This window comes from Peromyscus leucopus, chromosome 4, assembly GCF_004664715.2.
Source record: "Peromyscus leucopus breed LL Stock chromosome 4, UCI_PerLeu_2.1, whole genome shotgun sequence".
In the NCBI taxonomy this organism is placed as follows: Eukaryota; Metazoa; Chordata; class Mammalia; order Rodentia; family Cricetidae; genus Peromyscus; species Peromyscus leucopus.
In genome coordinates this window covers 110,856,763-110,867,023 of record NC_051066.1, presented here as the reverse complement: position 1 = coordinate 110,867,023, position 10,261 = coordinate 110,856,763, and the positions used below count along the sequence as shown (strand labels likewise).

The 10,261-nt window shown below is 40.5% G+C and overlaps 1 protein-coding gene across 1 annotated transcript in view; it reads left to right on the top strand.

The window, feature by feature from the left end:
- The first annotated feature begins 664 nt into the window (after window positions 1-664).
- Tmx4 (thioredoxin related transmembrane protein 4) overlaps window positions 665-10,261 on the top strand; it is a 38,804-nt gene continuing 29,207 nt past the window's right edge. Inside the window, exon 1 of the mRNA XM_028884528.2 lies at window positions 665-987. Within this exon, the coding sequence (XP_028740361.1) occupies window positions 824-987 (164 nt within the window). The 5' untranslated portion in view covers window positions 665-823. The remainder of the gene's footprint in view (window positions 988-10,261) is intronic.

The window sequence follows — 10,261 nt, the reverse complement described above, 5'->3', positions numbered from 1 at the left end:
TGAATTTTACCATTAAGACATCTAAAGAAGTCCATGGGCCCTCTGATTGTAATGCGTCTTACATCTTCAGGGTTTGGTGGTCCCAGGATACAGATTCACCTAGTGTGTATCTGTAAAGACACAGAATTGCGTACCACTACTTTGATTCTAGATTTGGCAAAACTGTAGCTGAGAGAGTAATTTCATTGCAACTAGCAATACTCACGAACTGACTCATTTTGTTAGTACGCATATTTTAAATGTCTATAAAATTTTAAAAAAAGGTTTACTTTTTAAAAGACTGCATAATCTAGTTTTATCATTAATCTAGTTTTATTTCCTTGGGTGGTGCTGCTCCCGTGTGCCTGTGCAGAGAGCTCTTAAATTGTCCGTCCTCCTCCCTCCAGTGGCCATGGTCCACTCCTCAGATCTTGGATGTTTGTGTTACCATGAAACGGGTTTGTTTATCCCCCGGCCACGCTTCCATTTAGAGAAACAGACAGCGAAAAGGGTGCAAGCCATTGCTTAAACAGCATTGGGTCATCTGTGTATTTTCAGGCAGACAGTCAGCAGGAAGAGCAAGTCCTTGCCTTGGCGAACAGCAGAGGGTTGCCTCGGCAACCGACCTCTCGCAGTGCGCAGGGGGCGTGGCCATGATGGCTGGGCGTGGCCTTGCAGGGCGGGCAGAGAGGAGGCAGCGGGCGGCACGGCAGGCGTGGCTGGGAGCCCGTCGCTGAGACGGGTGGGGCTCTCCTCGGGCCTCTGGGAGGGCGGTTGCTGGGGTTGAGATACCCAGTCACTGCTCCCTGCCCTCCGAGAGCCGAGCTGTCTCGCGGGCGCCACCATGACAGGCAGCCGCTGTGTCCCGGTGCTCCTGGCCGCCTGGCTGGCGGCGGCAGCGGCCGAGGGCCTCCAGCAGGCCGCGCTGCCGGCGGAGGAGAGCCGGGTGCAGCCCATGACCGCCTCCAACTGGACGCTGGTGATGGAAGGCGAGTGGATGCTGAAATTGTGAGTGTGCCCACCCGCCCCGCACCTCGCTTCATCCCCGCGGTGACCGCTGTCCTCCCTGGGTCAGCCCCGGGGCCGCGCCGACGCTCCTGCCAGCACCTGCGGTGGCGGGCCGCGGCCTTCGCAGTGAGCATGCGCACATGGCCCCTTGCCGTCAAGTTGCGGGTGAATCAGCCCAGCCAGCATCCTTACTTAGCCTCTTTCACCATGGTTTGCTCTAGCCGAAAGTGTTTTAGAAATGGAGGAGGCACCTTACCAAAGGGAGAGGTCGGGAAGGGAGGAAGAGAACCACATGCGCTTAGAGGTATACCTATACTAGAAAAGGAGAAGCAGTTCAGTGACCCAAGTAAGGTGTGTGTTGAAATAAGCCATTGCAGCATAGCAAGGAAGGCCAGTTTGTATATGAAATACCAGTTTCCTTTTTGAAGACCTTGAGATGTCATTGTGGAGAAAAAACACAAACACGGGTGGCTGAGTTTTAAGAAAGATATTTAAATCCTGGTGCCATTAGTTTTAGAGATAGGACTTGGAGTCAAGTATCACAATTGGACTGTGCCAATGGCATAAAGAGAAGACCATTAAAGCCCCCTTTGAACAACAGAAAGTCGGCGAATGGTAGTGGGTAGAGTCTTGCTTGAAGGTTATGGGAAACTGTCAGGACAAGGGAAGGGATTCATGTTGATTGTAGCATAAAATTAATACTGGGGAAGTAATCACTTGAAAGATGACATTGACAAGGTACAGTCATCGTCTAAATAGGCTTCATAGACTCCGTGGGCATCAAAGAAAAATGGAAAATGTCTGGAAACATAATTTATGATACCACATTACCATAGCCTATGGTCTCAGATAATACAGATTATCACTACCGTTTGGTAATTAGTTTTATGCTGAGGGTATAGATACTCCTAAAATTGTATCTTTTATTTGTGCAAGGCCATATTTTGATTTCTTCAATTTAGATTGCAAGCAAATGCTTGTAGTGTGGATACCTTCCTGTAAGATTAGGATAAAAATATGTAAATTAAGGAACATAATGCATATAGTGCATATCTATTCCCTCAAACTGTGGAGATACTTAGACCTCATATTGAAATGTTCCTGTTAAATCATCATATCTGTGAAACTATTAAGGCTATGTATATGAATAACCTATTTGTATGGAGGTGAGATCATATTCTTTTTTGAGAGAAACTTTTTTTTTCTTCCTGTTTTAGAGAGTGTCTCACTATGTATTTCAGGCTGCACTAGAACTGGCTGTATAGACCAAAAGTCACAGAGACAGATCATCCTGCCACTGCCCCTGGAGTGCTAGGGTTAAAGGTGTGAGCTTTATGTTAGCAATCTCAGGTTTGCAGTATTTAAGAACTTTGAGAAAATGCTTTTTGTTAGCTATTTCCATAGCAATTACTATTATTTCAAAGCTCCTTATTCATTTGTTTTTCTAGATGTCAGTTTTCTGGTTAGAGCTGAGTATGTGTTTGTATGTGAAGTGTGAAGACAGTCACAGTAGAAAGGTCTCCTCCTATCTAATGCTGTTAACTCCTTAATGGTTCCCTTTTGAGTTTTCTCTTTTGCTGCTTAAGGAAAAGAACTAAGAACAGTAAAGCTGAGATGATTGTAAGTCCCAGTGAGCTTCTAATTCAGCTGGCTGACAGCTCCTGTTTGATTCTTGTGGATGCTTCATATTTTCTGTTTAAAATGTCCCAGCCTAGACAGTTATAATCCATTCCTGGGACCTGCCATGTGCCCAGCTGCATGGTACTTACATTTTTTTTTTAATTGAGGTACTATCTCAAAACAAAACAAAATAAAAAAAACTTCAGAATAGGTGGACAGGAAGTGAGGATGGAAAGGTTTGAACTTACGCTATTACATCCAGTTTTTTTTTTTTTTTTCCCCTTCTGGATACCAGAAACTGGTTGAGATGCGATACTGTAGCTCCTATCATTAAAAACAAAAAACAAAAAACAAACAAAAAACAAAAAAAAAACCCTATTTTCCTGTGTTACTGGATGACGTTCCTGATTCTTCTTTGAAAAACTCCAACACTTAAATATAAAATATATTTGTATTCACAGAACAAGTATAGGCCTACTATTAATGCATTTTTGAGTATTCTTTCCAGATAGCACCCCTCACCCCATTCATATAAGAGAGATGCCACACAAGCATGAGGACCCGAGTTCATATGCCTGACACCCATGTAAAAGCAAGGTACAGCTATACATGTCTGTAATCCTGGCACTGGGAGGTGGAGGTGGGAGAGTCCCTGGTGCTTGTTGCTGAGCAGTCTAGTAAATAGATGAGCTACAGGTTCAATGAGAGACCCTGTCTCAAAAAAATAAGGAGGTGAGCAATTGAGGAAGATACCCAATGTTGACCTTTGACCTACACACATATTCACAGACATGCATGTATATGCACAACCATGTGCAAACATGCACACACATACTAGCATCCATGCAGTACACGTGTTTCTATGACCTCCCAAGTCAGTGCTTTATAACTAGAGATTGTTAGGAGTCTGCAGATAAAATGTATTTGGTTTCTGAAAAGAAGTGTGTTAGAAAGCTTTGTGCTCATATTGGTAAAATTTTGCCATCATTTTAAATGATAGTTCTTCATTTCTTCATCTGCTGCCTTTCTTTGGAGAGCAGCTTTTGTATCTCCAGTCATACAACTGCAGTACTCTGTAACACAATTCCTGTATACATTGGTTTAATCATTGGCTCTTCAGCCCTAGTAGTTTTTGGTACGTTGAGACATGGAAAACTGTTACAAAATTTAATTACTTATATTTTCTTTGCCTTTTAAGGAGTCAATATTTGTGGTCTTTGGAATTGAATTTCCAATTTTAAAAGTTATGCTCTTTGAGAAATACCAGTTAAAATGAATTTGTGATAATTCACTATTTTTAATTTGAAATGTTTTTACAAAGCTGCAAAATGACCCCATTACTACTTACATTTCTTTAGTGATGTGCGTTTCTCTTGGTTTCCTCTCATTTATTATCATGTATTCTTTTACAGTGTTTACTCCTCATTTCTTCTCTCTATATATAAATGCTTGCTGTCCTTAACACCTTCTGATGCTGTCTTTTCTTTGTTTCTGTTAGTTTATATTACCTTTCGTTTAATTACTTTCTAACTTTTTTTGTGGATTTTAACACTTGGCTCCTGGTACGTTATATTTTTTTCCTCTTTTTTTATTTTTAAATATTTTTATTTTATAATTAACTTAATTTCACATATCAGTCACAGATTCCCCCATCCTCCCTCCTCCCACCTCCCATCCTTTACCCCCAATCCACCACCCATTCCTACCTCCTCCAAGGCAAGGTCTCTGGGGAGTCAGTCCAGCCTGGTAGACTCAGCCTAGGAAGGTCCAGTTCCCTCCTCCCTATACCAAGGCTGAGCAAAGGCCCCAGGCTCCATAAAGCCAACCCGTGCACCAGGGCTCCACTGCCTGGGGGCCTCCCAAACAGTTCAAGCTAATCAACTGTCTCACTTATCCAGAGGGCCAGGTCTAGTTCCATGGGGGCTCCTCGGCCATTGGTTCACAGTTCATGCTCATGCGTTTCCACTAGTTTGGCTATTTGTCCCTGTGCTTTTTCCAATCATGGTCTCAATATCTCTCGCTCATACCATCCCTTCGCTCTCTCGCTGATTGGACTCCCAGTGCTCCACCTGGGGCTCAGCCATGGATCTCTGCATCTGCTTCCATCAGACACTGGATGAGAGTTCTATCATGGCAGCCAGGGTGTTCGGCCATCCAGTCACCAGAGCAGGTCAGCTCAGGCACTCTTTCGACCATTGCCAGTAGTTTACAGTGGAGGTATCTTTGTGGATTTCTGGGGACCTCTCTAGCACTCTGCTTCTTCCTATTCCCATAGGGTCTTCATTCATCACGGTATCTCCCTCCCCGTTCTCCCACTCTGCTCCTGATCCAGCTGGGACCTCCTGCTCCCCTAAGCTCTCTTTTTCCCTACCCTTACCCTCCATTACCACCACCCCCCTCCAGTTTGCTCATGTAGATCTCATCCATTTCTCTGTCGTTGGGCGATCCCTGTGTCTTTCTTAGGGTCCTCTTTACTAGGTAGCCTCCTTACTAGGTAGCCTCCCTGGAGTGGTGAGTTGCAGTCTGGTTATCCTTTGCTTTACATCTGGTATCCACTTATGAGTGAGAAAAATCATCCTGAGTGAGGTATGTTATATTTTTAAGTCTTTTTTCATTATAATTTATATTTTTATTTAAGAAATTTTTATTAATTTTTTCATACAGTAATTATATTCTTTCCTTCCCTCTATCTCTTGCCAGATCCTTCCCACTTCCCCCTATCCATCCAACTTCATGTTCTCTCTCTTTCTCTCTCACTTTAAAAAAAAATCAAAACAAGAAAAATCAACAAAAACAAAAATCAAAACAAACTGAAAACAACAACAACAAAAATAAATAAGACAAAGTGCTCAACAAAACATGGAGTCTGTTTTGTACAGGTCCTACCCTGGAATGTGGTTGATATACTTAGTGACACTTTGTTGGAGAAAACTAATTTTCCCTTTCCTAGCAGGTGTCAACAGCAAATGACTTCTTGGTTAGGGGTGAGACTTTGAATCCCCTTCTTCCTCTCCATGCTAGGCTTTTGTCTAGTTTGAACCTGTGAGGGTCTTGTGCATTCTGTCACAGTCTTTGTGAGTTCATATGTCTGTTAGTCTGTTCTAGTGGACACTGTTTCTTTAGAGTCATCTGCCAACTCTGGCTCTTGAAGTCCCTTGCAGGACCTCATTGATCCTGAGCCTTGAGGGGAGGGGTTTGATAAACATATCCCATTTAGGACTGAGTTTTTCGAAGTCTCTTTCTGTGCACGTTGTCCAGTTGTGGGTCTCTGTTAATTACCACCTACTGCAAGAAGAAGCTTCCGTGATGCATTATGAGCAGTGCTCTGATTTACAGGGATAGCAGTGTGTCATTAGGAGTCATTTTATTGATGTATTCTTTTAGCACAGTAATAATAGTAGGTTTTCCCATAGGGCCCATGACCTATATACTCTTTAGATTCTTGGACACTTTAGCAATGTCAGGAATGGGTTCTATTTCATGGAGTGGGCCTTAGATTCAATTAAAAAGTGCTTAGTTACTTCTGTAACATTGTTCCACTATTACACCAGTATATCTTTTAGGCAGGTTGCAGTTGTAGGTATCAGGGTTTGTGGCCAGATATCATTGATGATGTCAGTTCTCCAGTATGGGGTTGAAGCTTCTAATTGGACACCAGCTCAATTTCTTCATGTTTGATGCTATAAATAAGTGGTGTCTTTAGAAGCAAGTTGTAGAGGGTAGTCAGTAGCCTTGACAATAGTCTGTGATGTGTGTGTGTGTGGGGGGGGCCTGGGACCCGTTTGGCCTGTGACTCAACAAGATATAGTCCATTTCTGGCATGGAGGTTTTACTTCGTGATATAAGATGTTTAGTTGGGACATTATCTCCCTATTATATGGTAACTTCATTTAAATTCCTTTCATGTATATTCTACAGTAGTAGATTTCCATATGGCTTTTCAAAAGGTCTTTAGTGTTACCTGTCCCTCCCCATATTCCTTTCTTTACCCTGCGCTCCCATCCTTCTCCCTGACAATCCTCTTATTCTAGTTCTGGTGTCAATTTTGTTCTTTTCAAACCCCAAATATGTTCATTCTCTGTACTGTTCTGGTAACCCTCCCCCATCCAAAGAAATGTCTGAGCTGTTTAGATATCCATGTAGCATAATTTTAATCTGCTTACCTATAATATCTTCTGGTAAAATATATTTTGAGTGAAATTGACTTACTTCTGTAAAGGAAATTAATTTTTGTAAAGCCTGACTTTCATTCTTGGGCTGCTTATGCTTCAAAGTTGAGATTATATGCCTGGTTATATAGCAATACGCCTCTTATTTCTGTAGGACATCAAAAGTTTACTATTATCTTTCCAGTGTTGTTCTTATACCTGTAGAAAAGATGTTGACTTGCTCATGTCAAACAGAATTTCCTCTAGTTTAGCAGCTTGTGTTTTATTGTTTGATTGTTTAAGAGGCAGTCACTAAATGATTACTAAATGATTTTTTAGGTTCGGGGTGTGGATTTGGGAAAGTGAAGGTGAATGAGATCCAGCCTTGATTTCAAGGGACCTGACAGTTTGGTGTGTGTATTATGAGTAGCGTCTAACTATTTAGTAACTGCTTATGGACTACATCTTTTGTTAGATATTTATCAGTGGTCTAAAGTAGGACACTTGTCATTTTGGACTGGGCAGCTCTTTGATATAAGGAAATGTATGATTGACTGGCTCTGGTTTAGGCTTTCTGCTCATCTACATCCTGATCATATAAGTGAAGGCCCTGTTACTTAGGAAGCAGAGACCCATCCATGTTTTCATCTCTAGTTTCTGTAGATGACAGACCTTGTCGCAAGCTCATTTTTGAAACTCCTTACCACTTGAGTAAATGTCCCACCTTCCCTACAGGAAACCCCACTTTTATAATACCTTGAATATCTAACCACAACTGCTAAGTATAAGTTTGACTATTTACCTTGTATTAAATAGTTTGTTTTATTTTTCTATTGCACTGTAAACTTTCTATAGAGGAACAAATTTTTAATTCCTCCCTGATTAACTCTAGAACCTTACTATTAAGTAGTAAGTGGTCAATTGTTTTTTTACTAAATGAATGAATAAGTAATGCAACTTAATTATTTCTTTATTGAGTCCTTTGAAGAATATTATTCAAAGAATATCTGTGTATCTTTCCCCATTTGTTTATTGAAGTCATGTTTTTTTTCTGTAGCTCAGTCCTGCTAGTCTCCATTCTAGGTACAAGGGATGAAGTAGTCATTGCCTCCAGGGAGTTCATTAAGCCTGGGAACACACTATTACCTCACTCAAGCAGGTGTTAGGGCTTTCAAACAGCTAAAGTTTTTATCCTTTACATGTATGATTAAAATGTTAGGCAATTGCCCTTGGCCTTGATTGTCTCCCACAACTTTAAGGTAAGACTAGGCTGCTGAAGGCACCAAATACTTTAGACATAGAATTGGGAAGAAGAGAGCTGGTACTGACCTCCAAGCTTCTTCCCTGAGCAGTAGCTCTTGTAGTATCTGAAGGGGCTATGGAAGCTGCCAGAAGAGCAAAGCAATCAGTAGTCCTACCCAGCTGTAAAGCTAAGACTACAGCAATGACAGCATGTCAAGATAGGCACAAGGGCACTTGTGCTAATATCGTGGGAGTAACTAACAGCTATCTGATTAGACTTAAAGCCCACTCAGTAGGAAGGGATTTATGCCTACTACTGTTAGCCAAGCCTGTGGTCAGTGAGATCATGGATTCTAGGGGAAAGTCTGTTACTGCCACTTTCCAAAGCCAATATAATTTCTAACTGTATTCTAAATACTTATCCATTTGTCCACAGGTGAGTGTAGCTCTCCCTGCTTAACAAAGAAGCTTCTTTTTGCAGCAGATGGAGACCATTACAGAAATCCACAACTGGTCAAAATGCAGAAAACAGCTGACCGTGGGATCCCCAACCACAACTGCTATATCTATAACACAATCCCTATGTCTAAGGCTCAGGGATCATCACAGAAGAGGAGGCAGAAGGATTTTAAGAGCCAGAGGGCCAGGACATCCGCTGTGCGATAGCATCTTCTTCTGTATATAGTGGGGAAGCCAACCACACTTGCTTGGTGTAGTTAAGGTATCATTTGTTGACACCATAGTTTAATGTATTTTGTTGTAGAACAGTGAGCCTAATATATCTTTTATCACAGGTCCTGCTGAATATTTGTTAAAGTAAATCCTAAGTAAATTGTCTATATCTGGTGTCTAGCCAATTTTCATGACAACAAGAAAAACACAGAAAAGAGAGTGCTTTATAAAATACTGATTAGAACCAATTAGAACCAAGACAAAAAATTTTGCCTATATTTTAGTGGATAAAAACATTTTTAGTAAATGTCCCATCTGGATTTGACCTGTTAGCATTTTTTCTAAAATAAGTACTTCTAAATGGTCTTGGATAACATCCCTACTCATTTTTTAAATAATGTAAAATGATCAAATATTTCCCAATTTCATTATTTTAATTTTTCTGTTATTCGGCAGACTTAATTAGGGCTTTCTTTGTGTTTTAAAATTAGTGTTTGTACAATAAGATTTTAAAAGAACTTGTAGCTGGACATGGTACATGCCTGTAACCCTAGTATTCTGCCAGCTTTGAGGCAGCATGGTTGCTAATTCCACACCATCCTAGACTACAAGTGAGTTCAAGGCCAATGTGGGCTCTCCTGAGTTATATATAGCAAGAATCTATCTCAAAACACTAAGAGAATATAACTCAGTGACTGTGCATGTGGTCCTAGGTTTGATCATAAGCACCTAAAGCAAACACAAACAAAAACAAAACTTAAGAATATGACGCATTGATCACTTTTCCCCCTTGGTTTCCTTTTTAAAGGCATGGCATTGTATAGAAACAGTTTAGTGATATCAAGTCTTTATAAATGTTTCATTTATTTTCTCAATATCTGGACTTTATTTCTTCTTAAATGTTCAATTTAAGCAGACTTACTAAATACTGTCTAGCTAGTAGTGTCCTAAAAATATTTTTTAAAGTGTACCTGGTGACTTTTTTCTCTTTTGAATATCCTGTTCCAGTTTTTGAAGATGATCATTTTATTTTAGTGCTTTTATCTTCCAAGTATCATTAAGCCAAACAAAATGTTTCTCCACTTGCAGCTGTGTTCTTTTGTGACATTTTGAAAATGTTAATTTTTCTTAGTTATGTTATGTTATTATTTTTGAGTGGAATTACAGTGTGTGGCGTTTTTTTGTTGTGTTCACATATTTTACATTAAGCACTCCCTGGCTGTTCCTCTAAGACAGTGGTTCTCAATCTATAGGTCGCAACCCCTCTTACAAACCTCTAGCTCCCCAAAATATTTACATTATGATTCATAGCAGTAGCAAAATTACACTTATGAAGTAGCAATGAAAATAATTTTATAGTTGGGGGTCACCATTACATGAGGAAGTACATTAAAGGGTCACAGCATTAGGAAGATTGAAAACCATTGCTTTAAGACCTGTAAGGCTTGTTTAATTGAAGTCCTTTCAAATTTTATCTTGTTTTCTATATTAGTTTCCTCAGGCATGTAGAAGTATATAGGTATGTCATATCATATAGGAGGTTTGAAAAAAACTGAAATTCATTCTTTCATAGTTCTAGAGATAAAAGGCCT